The sequence below is a fragment of the Festucalex cinctus genome, chromosome 13 (genome assembly GCF_051991245.1).
Source record: "Festucalex cinctus isolate MCC-2025b chromosome 13, RoL_Fcin_1.0, whole genome shotgun sequence".
In the NCBI taxonomy this organism is placed as follows: domain Eukaryota; kingdom Metazoa; phylum Chordata; class Actinopteri; order Syngnathiformes; family Syngnathidae; genus Festucalex; species Festucalex cinctus.
In genome coordinates, this window is record NC_135423.1 from 4,577,010 (window position 1) to 4,594,288 (window position 17,279).

At 39.2% G+C, this 17,279-nt stretch overlaps 1 protein-coding gene across 2 annotated transcripts in view; it reads right to left on the minus strand.

Moving 5' to 3' along the window:
• Positions 1–17,279, minus strand: part of frem2b (FRAS1 related extracellular matrix 2b) — a 98,211-nt gene that overhangs the window by 47,648 nt on the left and 33,284 nt on the right. For both annotated transcript variants that reach the window (XR_013287914.1, XM_077541254.1), the window contains exons 3-4: positions 11,946–12,092; positions 3,920–4,150 (exon numbers count right to left, since the gene is read on the minus strand). Coding sequence is in view for 1 of the 2 variants with exons in the window: in XM_077541254.1 (XP_077397380.1) it covers positions 3,920–4,150; positions 11,946–12,092 (378 nt within the window). In the remaining variant the exon portion in view is untranslated. The remainder of the gene's footprint in view (positions 1–3,919; positions 4,151–11,945; positions 12,093–17,279) is intronic.

Consider the following 17,279-nt stretch of genomic DNA (forward strand, 5'->3'; position numbering starts at 1 on the left):
TAAATGCAAAACGTGGACTTCACACGCCAATGGATGTTCTGTCGACAGAACATTTACTCCGATATGCACTCCCAGCATGAGAGGAAATAGGCTACTTTGATTCAATTTCAGTGTAGTTATGAACGTGCACTTTTAATATGAAGCGGGTAGATGCTCGTACAGTCAAATGTCGACAACAGCTCAACAAGATTTACACTTTATTTTACAAGATTTGCACTTTTTTTTTTTAAACTGTAGTAATATACGGTATATAAGACATGCATATTATTATTATTTTGTTTAACATGTACATATTTATATCAAAATAAAGCACTGGGGGGAAATGAAGAGATCACTCCAAAATTTTGTTTTAATATTGCTGATTATGGCTTTTTTTTTTTTTACTTGGTCTGAGGAAATATTCTGATATTTTGAGATAGGATATTTGAGTTCTCTTAAGCTGTAAGTCATAATCACCAATATTAAAGATAATAAAAGGCTTGCAATATTTCAGTTGATTTGTAATGAATCCAGAATTTATGACATTTTTGCTTATTTAATTGCATTACAGAAAATAATGGACTTTATCACAATATTCTAAATTTCTGAGACAGTCTTATATATACAGTTATTAAAAAAAAAAAAATGGTGGTTTATTCCAATGCGATCAGTGGGTGTCAATTATTCTCGGATGTTCGCATTACGTAGACCGAGCAAAGTTCATCAGAATGAAAATGATATAAAATAAAATTTATAGGGAATATATAATTTCATTTGTTAATTTTGATTATATTTAACCCCCCCCCAAAAAAATCCATCACCATTTTACAAATATGATTATTTCTCAGATTTATTTATAATAATGCTATATATTTTCAATTCATTTCATGCATTCATTTATTTTAGGCGTGGGTCAACATGAACAAGACAACCAAAACTAATTTCCAATAAGTACTTGATTAAACCTGGCCTGAAAGGGAGTGGGAGGATGAAAACATATACATTATTATATGAATAAATTGATCAACAGCAAATTTGAACCGGAAATAGCTTTATGCGTCCCTAAATATTTTTTCTAGCACATCAAGTTTTTGGGAGATTTACATTTTTTTGTTTGCCTTATACAAGCGCAATGCGGATTTTACCATGCGTTGTATTTTATTTTATAGCTATGACGTTTCAAAAAATAATTCTGTTCCTGAACCTAACATTTAATTCATAAATGTTGTTCATAAACAGCTCCAGGCGCAGTAAAACAAACATTACATTAAATTACATACATTACATACATACAGTACAACAAAGCATTTTCTTTTTTTGATTCTTTCGATTGTCCACCAGAGGCCCGATGTTGTGCAGGACAAACTAGCAACTAAACATGCTCATTTGCATAAATTGTTGACAGCCAATCCCGCCTTTTCCAGCCGGCAAAGTCCCCTGAGACTTGTATATCCATATTTATATGCTGCACTTTTCCCCATCTCAGCACTCGTGTATGTTTGGCGGCAGCGGAAGTGTTTACAGACGCCCTGTTCACTTGTTGTTGTTGTTGTTGTTGTTGTTGTTGTTGTTGCACATCTCGCCCATATTTATTCCGTGACCGTTCGGAATGCAAAAGCGGCGCCGGTTATCTGCTCTCCCTCACGGCCGTGCCCCGGCGAATCATCCTCAGCATGAAAGCTTGACCCTAATGTGGCCCGATTACGATTTACCTCCTCGAGATTGCGGGTTCTTCCCGGAGGTTTGATGCTTGCGAGGTTTTGAGCGCGGTAAACAAACACGTAGCGATCTTTAAAGTCTGGCAACTCCTTGGAAGAAAAGACACAGTAGGAGCACTCTGAAAAGAATGAGACATCCAAATAAATAAAAACTTTCACGGAAGGAGACGGTGCAAATACACCAAATGGCTCGAGGAAGTTTCTTGCCTATGAACATGCAGTTTTTAGGTCGCAGTTTTTAGCACCTCAAGAACAATTTAAATGCTGGAAAATCTCTTCAGCGATTTCCTTGTCTTTTTGTGCTTGTCAACAACTTCAGCGAGCTTCTTGATTGGCTATCGTTTCACATAGTAATCATGGAGTTGTTAGCTTGGCACATTTCTGTATTGGCATAAGATTTTACATGCATGGGCAATTTTCATCAGCTTTGTTGTTCGCAATCTTTCTCCAAGCAGGCTAGCAACTTACACATATACAATATATTGCAAAATCCTGTGAATAATATATATAAAATGATATAAAAAATGATCCAATATTGTCCCCACTGTACTCAACACGGAATAATAATAAAAAAATTAAATTACTTCTCAATTTACAGATCTGGGCTTTTCTTAACGTGTGGAGGTGATTTTGTCCTAAACCCCCACCCCTCCCCAGCCTGTATTTTGCCATTTTGTGTTTGTTTTGTAAACAGTGGGATGTTTCTGTGGAAAGACAGTGTTTACACCCTCCAGCCAATCGCAGAGCGGGGGGGGGGGGGGGGGGTGTGTGAGTGGTTGTTCGTCTCTGTGTGCCTTGCAATTGGCTGGCAACCAGTTCAGGGTGTACCCCGCCTACTGCCCGAAGCCAGATGAGATAGGGTCCAGCACCCCTGTGACCCTTGTGAGGAGCAAGCGGTTGAGAAAATGGATGGATGGATGGATGGATTTTTGGTGGGCGCGTTATACACGGGATTTTACTGTAACATCTGATAATTTTTTGCGATCGAGGAAACATACTCAACTTTGGACAAATACTCAATTTAATGAGCTACTCGGATACTTTTTTTTATAAGATTTTTTCACATGACCTCAGCTAGCTGGACGAAAAAGTTTTCAACTTACTTTTTTGGAAGCTAAAGTGAAAGTTTTTGACCAAATTCCGGTTGATCCTTGAGTTGTCACCCACTTTGGCAACTTTCTACTTCGTCTCTATCCCATACTTTCCATAAACATCCTATTGTTATTTCTTTGGCTTTAGCCATTTTGTCACACAAACCGAGAAGCCACACGCACTCTACTGTGTAATTGCGGCTCACTCCCAAGTCGTTTGTTCATGGCCGCGCTGCATTCAACAGTCGGCACATGTGCTATGATTGCAAGTGGCGAGGTCCTCCTACCTGCGCACGATGCATTTGACCTGAAACACTTAAGCGGTAAGTGGTTGAAAATGGCTCCGCCGTCAGACTCCACTTCAGGATGAATATCCTGGATTGCACTGCTAAAACCTGCCACTTCATTAGGTACGACGACGCAATCTGTTTATAGGAGGTCCTCGGTTTCTTGCCTACGCTAAACACAATTCGAGAAAATATTTGGATGAAAAATCGTTGGTTTTAAACTCATTCGCTCCCAGCCATTTTCACAGAAGCAATCCCGTTCACTCCCGGCTGTTTTACTGGATTTTGACTGATTTTGCAAGGCCCACAGAATATTGAGTTCTATTGCTATAAAAGCATGGAACCTATCAAAAGAAAGATTAAAGTCTCCTCTTTCATCAGGAAAAAAAGAGTATGTTTCTATCTGTTTCCGTTTTGCAGCAATTAGCATTAGAAGAGAGCTAAGTTTCATCAGTTTTCACAAATCTATTCAAAATTGTAAGTAATTGAGCTTTTTTTTCTAGCTGGTCCTGGTTGATCTCCTTTGCTCTGCTGCCACCTGCTGGCCATTTGTGTAATAACTACCATTTCTGCAACCGGTCTTTGCAGTTGAGAGGCCGCATCAAAGCCTCTATATGCTCTAGCATAAAAAAAACAAACAAAAAAACAAAAACAAAAAACAAAAACGTATAAATACGTCTTTGGGTCACTTAGGACACTTAAAAATACGTATTTACACGTTATTGGGAGCAAATGAGTTCAGTGTCTTTAGGTTTTTTTTTTTTTTTTTTTTTTAAGAGTCGTTAGTTTTAAGTACGCAGGTGTTCACAAAGTGTATAGAAGAGGGTAAAATCCAGCGACTGACCGTCATCGGGGTCAACGATGTCCACGCTGGCGACTTCTGGGAATTCAAGGACGGCCATCACAGGCTCGGAGAGGACAATCTGGAAGGTCTCGGACGCCTCGTACTGGCTATCCGGCAGGATGCGGACCTTCCAGGTGGCGGCGGTCTGACCCGGGTTGAACTGCACCTGCTTCTGAGCTTTGCCGCGGAAATCTTTGTCCTTCAGCGCCGTTCCGTCCTTGGTGCCGATGCCTTTGCAGAGGATGCAAACAAAGAGTTGTTACCATACCTACAAACATGAAAGAAAACACAACCATCAAGTAGCGCATGATTTTTTTTATTTATTTATTTTTTAAACCTTCTTTTTATGTGGCATGTCATACAGATTATTGATGAATTTATGTTTTTAAGTGGTGTAAGATGACAGTTCAGATTGGGTTAGGCACAGATGTCCAAGTCCTCAAGGGCCAGAGTCCTGCATATTTTAGAGGTTTCCCTGATCCAACACAGATGATTCAAATGATCAGCTCACCAGCAAGCTCTGAAGGAGCATGACAAAAAAAGTTGATTTTTGATAAATGGCTTAGGCAATTATGCTATTTGGTTAACACGAAGTTTTGGAATTTTAAAATACATTTATTGTAGAATCATTATTTAAGAAACAACCATTTATTGTAGGATTTAAGATTTAATGTTAATGTTTTAAATTGATGTCAAACAAGTCAGAATTTATGGACTCGAACCGTCACCTTAGAACTATTGTCCAAACTATGGCTCGGGGGCTATTTCTGGCCCGCTCTCCGTGTTCTAGCGACCCTCAACAGCTGTAAAAAAAAAAAATATATATATATATATATGTATATGTATATACATATATATATATATATGTATATGTATATACATATATATATATATATATATATATATATATATATATATATATATATATATATATATATATATATATATATATATATATATCACATTTCACTTGGACTACAACCCTATTGGATGCCGGTGTTGAAAAGTGCGGGTGTTGCAACACCCACATCCGCCATTGGTGTGATGTACCTGACAACTGTTTTTCTCGATATGCAAAGCAACTATTTACAGCTAAAATAGTAACAACTAGGGATGTTCGATACCACTTTTTTTCAGACCGATACCGATACTCAGACCCTCAGTACTCACCGATACCGATACCAACTGCCGATACCAGTAGTACATATTGACAAGTAAAAAAACAAAAATCACTATAAGATATTTTTAAACAAATATATTTCCTTTAATTTTGACAAAAAAAAAACAGCACAGTCACTCTTCAATAGTCTTAACGCACAAAATAAAACACAAAAATGCTCTTTTAGTTTAAGATTCACAATTTTGAAGTATTTCCAAACCGGTGAAGTTTTGGTGAAAAACTGCTGCAAGCTAGCGCCACTTACAGGCAAGGAGGACTCACTTAACGTCTTCCCCCTCTGCCATTGGTCGCTTGTACTCGTCTGCGTCACGAGTACTCGAGTACTTGAAAAAAAGGCTGGTATCGGCCCGATACCGATACCTGGTATCGGAACTCGACCATTTCTCTATCTGACGCCTCTTGAAGAAAGATATTTCCGTTTCAGAAGCAAAAACGTTTTCATGCCTGACAAATGGTCATCTTATTACCAATTACTTTTACTTTAGTTCAACTAAATATAACAATAAACAGCTAAAAATAATTATTATACATAATTGCTTGATGTCATCCTTGGTATTTTCTGTATGTGGCCCTCGAAGGGGAAAGTTTGGACATCCCTGTGACTTTTGGTGCACTGTTACACCCCTACAAGATTTTGAAAATAGCTCATGCCGTCTTGTGTTGTTCACTACGCTGCTTTCAGAAGTGAACGTACAATATTTGTCACATGAAAACAACATCGGCTTCTCAACAGCTGAACGAGTCGCAAACAAAGTCATCAATAAGACCAAGGCGAAGTCCCAGCGCCTCCATTGGTCAAAAGTTGGTCGGATATCTGCCCATCTTCAGTCCCAGGCTGCGCATCTCGGATGGTTATGGTCGAGCTGAAGCCAATTATCCATCTCCTCAGTCTGGAGCCCGTGTTTGACCTTCAGCGTTTGACTGTCGCTGCGACGCTGGCGGCGGGAGCGCCGAGGCCAGTAAAATGTCACACGGCGACTTCATTGTCTCTTCTAAGTGTGCACACAACACGTAGCGGGACTTTGGCAGTAAACGTGGCGGCCCACCGCAGGGCAATTATCCCGGCTGCCACAAATGCACAAAAACAACCAAACCAATGAATAAACTAAAGCTTGAACTTTACTGGCTGTTGGTTGTTTGGGCATGTGGTCATTTTCGTGCTTCTCAGTGTGAGAAAATGTGTTGTGCTGCGAGTGACCCAATTTCAGTGCATGTTATTTTATTTATTCATTTATTTGATGTCAAATGTTTTAGCATGAAAGCCAACATTGTCCGCAGAAGGCTTTCAAGAAGGTACCAATAAAATATAGGTAAAATACAAGAATGTAGATGCAACATAAATAAATGAGAGCAAATTTAAAATCTGTGTCATAGTAAGTATTTTCCATATTAAACATCCAAATCTTCATGCGAGCGACTCTGTCTAGACTCGAGCCATTTTTTTAGGTTTCTGCCAAAGATGTTTGGATCAGCCTGAACTCGCTCGGAAGCCAATTCCAGAGTCGGACTCCTTTGCTAAACACAATATTGCCATAGGAGAAGTCAATTCAAGCACCCTTACTTTGAAATTACCTCTCCCAAGGAAAACAAGTTATGTGCTGGTGAAAGAGCCACTTTGATTTTTTTTTAAAAGTTATTTATTAACACATTCATTGCCAGACCAGCAAAAAAATGCATCATTTGACGTTGTTTTCCGTCAATGGCAGTGAATGAGTTAAACATGGTAAAAATAAATTGTTGATATAATGTGCAGTTACTTATTGAAAACTGCTAACAGTCACAAGTCAAATAGTGACCCCTGTGTGCCACTATTATAGATACGCCTCTCCACTGAGCAACAGCTGAATCCCAACTTGACATTCTGAACCACCACAAGAACAATCGGTCGTCAACTGACCACACTTAAGAACCATTAATTAAAGTACCATTAAAGTACAACACCAAATTCTGATACTTCAAAGAATAACTACCCCGTTTGTGTCCGCCAAATTTGGTTCAATGCCCAAAAGAGCAATTTCATTCACCTTAAGAACAATCTTAATAATATAGAAAAGCATTTCAAGATTGCCAATGGTGCTCCTTCCTCAATAAATGATCAGCAGAAAGAAGACGTTAAATAATTCCACTTGTAGAAGAAAGACGCTCAGGCGGCACACAGGAAATGCATACGTTTGACTTTTTGGGAGACTATAACTGATTTATTCACCTGCTCTTTGAAATGAAAGCGAGGACTTTGATATGTAAGTAGAGACAGGAAAGAAAAAGGCTCCTGCGCAGCCAAACTGAGATAAGATGGTCCATCTTAGCATCCCCCTCGAGGGGGGGGGGGGGGGGGGTAACTTTGCAAGGGATTCAGCCGAAAACTTCAGCACACTTCCTGCATAGCAGCGGTGACTCAAGACGTCTAATGGCAACCTGGATTGTCTACTGCAGGGCTGTCCAAACTTTTTCAATTTGAGGGCCACATTCAGAAAATCAGAAGGACGGCAAGGGCCACATAATGTTATGAAGAGAAATTGTGTTTAGTCCTAAAAAATGTACAAATAATTGATTTGTGCTTTTGCATATTTAGAAAAATGCTACATTATATAAACCAATTTATTCCAATTTATTTGTAATATGGCAGCAGGGTTATTGTAGTTTTTGGAAATTTTCTTTTTAGTTTTTATTTTGTTTTAGTTTTAAGTTTTGTTAGTTTTAATTAGTTTTCAAGCTGGGTCTATTAGTTTTTTTTTATTAGTTTCAGTTCTTTAATAAATGCTTAGTTTTATTTTATTTTATTTTATTTTTTTAATGTGTATTACTTTTTGTTTTGAGTTGCTGTTTTGAGTTTTGTTTTGTTTTTTAATTTAGTTAGATTTAATTAGTTTTCAGGGTGGTTCTATTAGTTTTTGTATTAGTTTTAGTTCTTTAATAAATGCTGAGTGTTAGGTTAGTTAGTTTCAGTATTAGTTTTAGTTTTTTACATGTGTATTACTTGTGCGCAATATTTAAAAATACACCATGGGCGTAACGTCATTATTTCGGTTTATATCAAAATAAATCTACTAAAAATCACATTTAAAATCATCCCCAAAGGCTCATGCGTTAAATTAATTACCAACGACTAAAACGAAGGACATTTTTGCTATGATTATAGTTAGTTTTATTTTAGTTAGTTTTGTAAACATAAAATGTAGTTTCTGTTAATTTTCTTTCTTTTTTTTAAAAGCATCTTCGTTTTTATTTTATTTCGTTAACGAAATTGTTTTGAATTTTCGTTTTTCGTTTTAGTTAACTAAAATAAACTTTAACAGCACCCTCCCTTCTTACTTTGACCATCTCCAAACATTTTTGTTTTTATTTTATTTGAACTGAGTCAAATGCCGTTTTTAGCATATGTCTCGGGCCAGAAAAAAATGGACGGCGGGCCGCAAATGGCCCCCGGGCCGTAGTTTGGACACCACTGGTCTACTGCTTTTCAAAAATCACCACGAGAGACGCCACTTCGTTTCCACGAGGCGGCTAATCAGCCGTGTCGGGGATAGTTATTCACACGGAATGATGAGCGTAATTATTGTCCGAGGCAGCGTGTTTGTACAAGCGGTAAAATCGAGTTCAAGCTAAAAATGTTTGATCATTTCGTCGGGTCTGCAAATGTTTTGACCTTTTGTTTGAAAAATATGTGTTATTTTCTTTACGGCGAATCACACTCTGGGGTAATGTGAGGCTGCGCTCAATCTAGTGAGCAATGTACAACATAAAAGGTTGTATGGCCGTTGAGGGGCTTGTAAGGACAAAATTGTTCGGACTTATCCCATTTCAACGTTTGCGATCTTTCCATCACCGGACGGCAGGTTTATTGTTCTCACTTGTTCTCGTTCACTCTTCATTGATCTGACGAGGGCTGCGGACCGCAAAGGGCTCGTATGCCATATGGACAAGAAAAGTATTAAGACGCACAGGATGTGAAAATGGAAGACAAAAAAATGGTTGGCCCTTTGCCGCTTCCATGCTTCTGGGACAACAACAGGCTTTAGAGTGTGACTGTGGGAATTTTTGTTCATTTGTGAGCTCTGTGGCAAGACCATGGCTGGTTTTGAATTGATGTTCTTGCTACATGGATGAGGAGAGTTTTATACTTCTTTTCTTTCTTATTATTTATTTTGTTGACATGTTCAAGATAGGGGTGTCAAAATTAGTCTGTTCATTTTTAGTTACCGTAATTTAAAGTTCCTTTATTGCCACATTTTTTAAATTTTTTATTTATTTTTTTTAACGCACGATTTTTTTTAATTTTTTTTAAACGCACGATTAATAACCGCTCCTGTACTGGGGAAATTTCAGTTCCCACGCAGAAGACATGTCCACATCAAAATTTAGCAGTCATAAATTTCATAATAATGCATATATTTGTCATGTTGTATCTTACAATTTAAAAAATCTGCAGATTTCCACAAGTTACTTCATGTTAAAGATTTGATAGCTTATGAAAAGAAAAATGCATTGATCTGTCACCGTCTTACAAATGCAATTATGCCATCTAGTGGCAGAAAAATGACCTCAACACAAATCATTATCCCACTCATTTTTTACAGTACAATACATACATTTTAATTTTAACTCAATTTTATGAATTATTATGAAAATACTGTATCAATGACTAATTGATGCAGTCATATTTCTATTAGTTTAACATTTTTTTTCCTGCTTTTGTGTTAACAAGAGTATGAAACTTACAATTAGAACAGATATAAAATTTGTGATTAATCATGAGTTAACGAATGATGTCATGTGATTAATTATGATTAAAAACATTTAATCACCTGACACCCCAATTCAAAATAAAATCAAATAAAAAAAAAATAAAAAAGTGGACCTAAAGTGTTTCTCTGAGGAACTCCACACAAAGTTGTGTCGGGCTGATATTACTTTTGAATGGTAATGAACAAATCTTGTTTATGACATACACATGGACAAAAGTATTGGGACACATGCCGATCGATTTCACCACAAAGATGAGGAGACTTCAAACTTGCAGAGAATAAGTAGTGGAACCGCAGCATTTCTCTGAGGAACTCCACTTTAATATTTCGTCAAGAATATTATTACTTTTGATGGATATGGTGCAAAACACAGTTTGTAGCATAGATTCCATATTTTCTGTGTACATGGACAAAAACATCGGGACGGGGCAATTCCACTGACAGGATTTGAAATGGAAAATGTTGCCCACTTTCAAGCTGTAACAGCTTTTACCCCAATGGGAAAACTTGCAAAAAAGATGTTGATGTGTGTCCAAGGTAATCGTCTCTCACATCCCAAAAGTGTTTGATGAGCTTGTTCTTCCACACCAAAATCATCTGCACATGCCTCTGCGGACCAAATTAAAATTGTCTCTAAATGGACAAGATGAATGAATTAAGATTCAAGGGCAACTAAGTTGTTTAGTCCAACCTCTGACTGATCAACTGAATGATTTGAAGGAACGTCTCAATATTGGAGTCAATTTAGTGCATTTGAATGCATTGCGGCAGCCTGACTGCGTTTTGAATACAGAACGTGCGCCAAGTTGAAAGTGGAATTTCTTTCATTTCTAACGCAGGCATTAATAAAACAGCAAGCCGTGCTCCGGATAATCATAACAATTTGATTTTCCGCCCACGTTCTTTATATACACATCCTTGTTTAGCTTTAATTTGTGAGGCTATCGCACGGGGGATCATCACCCAGTGTTTTCACTTGTAACATTCCTTTTCATTTTTTCCTCACAAGTAATTAGAAATCAGCTTTTTCAAGTTCACACTCCGCATTCGCACCTTACTGTCAGCCGCAATCTCCTGCCACATTTTATTTTATTTTATTTTTTTTAATTAACGATCCACGCAGAGTCGGTTGCTTTTTATTTCAAACGGCGACTGAATTACGGGGCTGAGGCGCGTGCCAAGCTGAACAAAGGTCAGAAATTTGCATATGGCCTCCAGAGATGTTGCATTAGTCCGAGGTCTTGGGGGAGGCCGTTTAATGATGCCACGGGATCTGACCTTTTTACATTTTAATGATACCTCCACTTGATGGACGCTTAATGGTGACACCAAATGAAAACAAAAACAAACAAACAAAACAGAGGTGCCCGGCAAACATCCGCTGTTAACAGCGTCAATGAAAGCGACTCCAATTGTCTCTGGCAGTTTTTTGTTGGTTTCATTCCAGCCGCTAAATTGCTCGGTGCGTTGTTTAGAACGCCGCCGCCAATTGCAGGTGACCTCCGCCGAGCGCTATTGTGCATCCAGAGAGTAAATGGTGGCCCGTGGAAAGGGGTTGAAGGTTGTGCATGTGTTGGAGTTGGATTTGTGGGCTCACAGAAAGCACAGATTACTCTCGCAGAGTCAAATGTGTAATGTGGCACCACGATTCTTTTTTTTTGTTTTTGATATTGAGCAGCTAGCTACCTGACCGCATTTTGTTTGCAGGGATGCCGTTAGTGTCAAGCAGAAATCCCATGTCGTGAATGTGACGCTTTGTAAAGCGCTTTGGTCACTGTCCAATTGGCGTGATGAAAATAGATTGAGAACAAGTCTTTAAAATGTCTTGAACTGTCTTCAAAGTATCGTAAAACTCTCCGTCTTACTCACTCCTAATGTACCGATGTTATTTTAGACAATAACCAGTAAAAATCATTATTTTCAGTAAGCCTGCAATGTTAATAATTGATAGCTTATTCGGTGCAGAAGGGATTTGTGCCTTAAGATTTTTATGTCTAATACGTGCCACGGCTCAATCATGGTTGAAAAACATTTTCCGTACATCTCGTGTGTCGGTTCTCCCTGAACTGAGGCGTGTCTAACGTTCTGTCTCTTGACTTACTAACGAAGGAGGTCTCCCCGAGGTAGCCTCGCCGTTTCAGCACCACCTCCAGGAACTTGAGCTCCTCGTCCACCACGTAGTGGCTCCTCTCCAGTGAGATCCAAGCCCAGTTGAGACGGAACTGCTGGTTCCTCAGTTTGTTGCCGCCTGCAACACAAAAAGAACACATCGCAAACACCATCAATACGTGGTTGATAACACTTGCACTCTCGGGTGACAATTAGAAGGCACGTATCCACAAACAAGCATTCCCACTCACATGGCGAATTTCAAAAACCTAACAAGTTTTTGGGAGGTCGGAGGAAGCCTCCCGCGATAAAGCGCTTTTGAAGAGTACACTACTTTGTGAGCCTTTGAGTGTCTGTGGGAGGTGTGAAGGGCGGCCAAGCTTCGGAGGATCCAACTGCTTCACTTGTAATTAAGACAAAAAGGTGTGGCTTTCGCGTCTGAACTGCTTCCATTCATCCCGGCCTTTTGAAGCAGCTTTCAAAGAGACGTCCTACAGTTCTCCGACCAGGTGAAGGGTTACATCAGCGGAGCACAAGTTGATAGAAAATAGTGAGGAAGGGGGAAAAAAAAAATCACATTTTTATGTTTATACAATATGTTTTAATTTGTCACCGATTCTGTTCATAACGTTTATGGACAGAATTTATAGGCACAGCCAAGGCGTTGAGGGGGTCCGGTTTGGTGGCCTCAACATTGCATCTCTGCTTTTTGCAGATGATGTGGTGCTGTTGGCTTCATCCAGCTGTGATCTGGGTTGGATGGATGGATGGATGGATGGATGGATGGATGGATACAATGTGTTTTATACAATATTTAGCCTAAAAAAAAAAGATCTAAGCAACAGTTCCATTAGTCTTTCTAAGTTGTAACAACCCATTTGAATGGTGTTGAACCAACAAAAAATATTACCGGTACTTCGGATGAAGTAGTTTTTCCTCTTCAGTAAAAAAAAAAAAAAAAAAAAAATGTTTAGTACTGCTTAATTATTAACTGTTATCATAAGGACACATTTTTAAGTTGGTAACAAAAATGTGTTACGACGTTGAAGTCGGTTAAGCTAATTTAGCTCTGAAATATATGCTAGGCTACTTTAGCTTCTTGTCTTAATTACGAGGGACGTCGGTTACGCTTGGTCACGTCACTTTCTCCAAACAAGTCATCAAACCACAGTTGTAATTAAAATGCTTCCATTAGCAATCATTAAGTCACTATGCAAATATACAGAAAGGAAAATCTGGTATTTACAACTTGAACATTGCGAAAGGCATTGTGGGAGAATTCAAATCATCAAAATGAAGTCAAAGTTGAGAAAAATTAAGTCATCAAGCTTAAGTTTATTCCGTTACGCCAACTTGAATTTTGTTTTCAGCCGACCAACAGGGAATTTTGAGTGTAAATCCAGTTGATGTAATTACCGTCATTATTATTTAATCTCAATTTATAATGTTGATCTAAATCAATTAATTGCATTTTTTAACTTGTATCTATGTATGTATTAAATCAAGTGGTGTTAACAGATCCCCTGAGTGAGTTTTTAAGAGTGGTATGTGTCAAGCTCCGGCAGGCAGCCTAAATAATTGCTTCCTTAAAGTCGAGACTCACAAACTCAGCGAAAAGACGAAGATGGCTGAGGGAAAGACGACGATCCGGGTACGAATGCACCGTCAGACGTCTGGCAGCTTGGAAAAGAGCGTGAAGGCAAAAAAAAAAAAAAAAGCGTCGCAAGGTTCATTGGATTGCCGCTGTTTGTGTTCAGCATGACTGGGGTTCTCTCGCCTCATCCCAACCCCGACTTGGGATGTTCCGGTCAGTAAATCGGCCACCTCGCAACTGTTTCCATTTCCTCCCCGGCGCGCGCGCTCAAGATGCTGACATGGAGCTCTCTATTCGCTGTGAAGCGTGTTTATAGGAGTGTGCACCTACTCCCATTTCTTTCCTTTTGACCTGCGTGCCTCCTCAGGCAGTCAAAAAAATATTAGAACAAAGGGCAAAATGCACTGCAGACGTGTTTCTAAATCATTTCAACACCACCCTTGAGGCAGCTGCGCTCACCAAACCACGAAAATCTGATGTCATTCAAATGCAATTAACTCATTTGCTCCCAATAACGTATAAATACGTTTTTTTTTTTTTTTAATGTTCTAAGTGTCCCAAAGACGTATTTATGTTTTTTTTGTTTGGGTTTTTTTTATGCTAGAGCATACAGAAGGCTTTGATGCAGCCTCTCAACTGCAAAGAACGGTTGCAGAAATGGTAGTTATTACACAAACGGCCAGCAGGTGGCAGCAGAGCAAAGGAGATCAACCAGGGCCATCTTGAAAAAAAGCTCAATTACTTACAATGTTAAATAGATTTGTGAAAACTGATGAAACTAAAACAGCCGGGAGCGAACGGGACTGCTTCTGTGAAAATGGCTGGGAGTGAATGAGTTGAAGTAGCAAGAAGTAATGAACGGGTCCTCACACCCACTTCTTTAGGGCCAATCCTAGAATCTTTGTCACCATGTACCACCATATTAGATGGCATATTTCAAAACCGTACACATTCACCAGAATTTGGTGAGATTTCTGGCATGTTGAGCCTACTAAAAAAATCATGATTCATTCTTTGAAAGTCAAATAATAAACACAGTAACTCCTAAAGGGCCTAATCAAAAATCATGAATCATATTCTCTCACTTGAGACATTTTCTCATCAATAATCAACTTCCCACAACATTAGATCTTAAGAGCTTCATATTTTGAAAAGAACAAAAAAGGTCTAATCTTGACTCATCCATCCTAAAATCAGATTGTAAAAAAAAAAAAAATAATAATCATTGCGAGCGTTCATCATCATTCCAAGCGAGTTGCACGTTTTGTTCTGTGATCGACTGCGGATCTTTTGACGAATGGGCAAATGTAGCAATTGCACATTTATTTCACGCTCTCATCGCTAGCACAGTGAACACGTGCTTAATCAGTGGATGTCTTGTCCTCGATATAAAAGAAAGCGAAGGACCTGGTTGGATGTTCAAGGAACACTTCGCCCCACTCACCTTCGTGCAAGCGCTAATGGCCGTCATCGGGCAAATAAAGAAGACACGCAGCTCTAATTAGGCCAAAAGGCTACAAGAGGCCATGAAGCATTTTTTTTTTTCCTTTCAACAGTTTACTAAGATGATGAATTATCTACGAGTAGTTTGACTTTTACACAGATGGCATGAAAAATGGCATAAAGAGGGAAAGTTCCTGGCATCGTCTTTGCGATTCGCAAATCATCATGTCAAAAGCTGTGAATGGGCTAAAACTTGAGTCGGGGAGCGATCGAAGAATAATCATATTGTAAAGAGCTCCCTTTTCTCGATTCTGGGACTTAATAGCTATTTTCCATGTGCGGTCAGCCATCAAATGACAGCTATTATGAATAGTCCGGTTCATCGGGTGCAAATTCATCGGCAGCCAATCGCTCGCACCGATTCCCCTCCACCGCTCTCAAACGAGGGTCTATTTGTCTTTCTGCCCATCATCTTCTCCTTTAAAAAAAACACACAACACATCTAAATTCATGCCTATGGTTGTTTTTTTTAAACGCTCCACTCACCTTTTTATGTTTTTCCTACACGGACAAACGCCGCCTTTGGCGCGATGTGTTGCTATTATCCGTCCAGTTTGCATCAATCAATCAAACTTTATTTATATAGCACCTTTCATACAAATGCAACTCAAAGTGCTGAACAATTAAAACATCCATAATACAATAAAAAGAAAATGCCATCCCTTATGCCCATGATCGTACCCACAGACACACACGCAAACCACAACATGGTGGGGCACAGAATAACCCTGTGAGGAAAGGAACCCAGGAGGAGTTCATCCACACTCAACTGAGAGGGATGACGGCCAACCCAGAGACCGCCAGCCCACAGTGACCGCAGCCCGCTTCGTACAGACTGAAGCTAGTTTGACATTAAAGATCCCCTGAAATGAGCTTTGCAGCAATGACACCAACCATCCAATGGACGCCCTAATACTGTATCAAAAGATATTTTCACGAAAATGTACCTTGTTGTAGAGTTGCAGGCTCCAATGGGAAGGTCTACTGCTATCCTAGCATCAAACGAGCGGATTTTTGTGGGCGTGGCCAAGGCTCGCCTGACTTCCGTGCGTTTTTGACTACAAAATGAGTTGGGCGTGGCCAAGTCTCGTCTTTTCCGTTTGCTCCTGTTTACAAATTGAGTCTTGGGGAGGGGTTGAAAATTATGAGGGTGGGGTTCGCGCTGAGCTAGTGACGTATAAAACCGATGTGCTAAAACAGCCCATTTGAAAGTGCTGTTTGAGCGACTTTGATACAAACGCCCATAGGAAAGGAAAACATGGGTCGTTTATCACACAGATTTGGGGGACTTAGTCAGGCTATGGTAAGGCATATTTATGATCAAAAACCTAAAAAAAAAAAAGTGAACATTTCATTTCAGGGGACCTTTAACAAAGTCGAACATTAACCTGCAAGCTTCAACTTCGTGGTGGATTGCGGACTCCTTATGCGTTCCACAACCCTGAAAACCAGGTGACCCGAGTATGACAGCAACCCCCCCGCCCGCCTGCCCGCCACCCACGCGGATTAACGTTAGCTGCACAGGCCAGCGGTAAAAACGCGACAGATTTGATCGCTGAGTCGTGAAGGGAGCGAGCAGCGGTAATGGAAAAATTGAGAAGTCCGAATTCACACACTTTGCAGGACTTCACGAGGGAGAAGGAGAAGTGCAGGCGGCTTAAGGAAGTCGAGAATGACTTTTTACGACCCCTTTTTAAGGCCACTTTGATCAAATATAAGAGCTCACATTAGCAAAATGTGAGCGCGTTGCAAATAGCTCGCTAAGCCAATAAAGTCGATGAATTACAACGTACGTTTCGGGCGAACCCCCCAAAAATAATCTACTCACTCTTTGACTGTGTATTTCTCATTTCATTTTTTTTTTCCATTTCATTTCTTCATTTTTTTCAGGCAATAATCAACAATAACAATATATCAATTTTTCTCGACAAATTTTTCTAAACCTAGCCTGAAAAGGAGTGGGAGGAAGAAAAACTTATTAAGTCCCACCCCCAATATCATTGGTATCAAAACAAATTTAGTTACTTTGCTATAAACTTGCACTAACCAACAGCGGTTGTCATAATACTGAAAAACTATGTGTTTACAAACAATATGTTAATTAAGTAACATGACATCAACAGCTCATACCAGCAATGGTAATAAAAAAATAACAATACCAGCTTGGGTAAAAGACAAACTAGAACAAAACAAGTCCACAAATGGCACATATCAATAAGATGTAAAGTG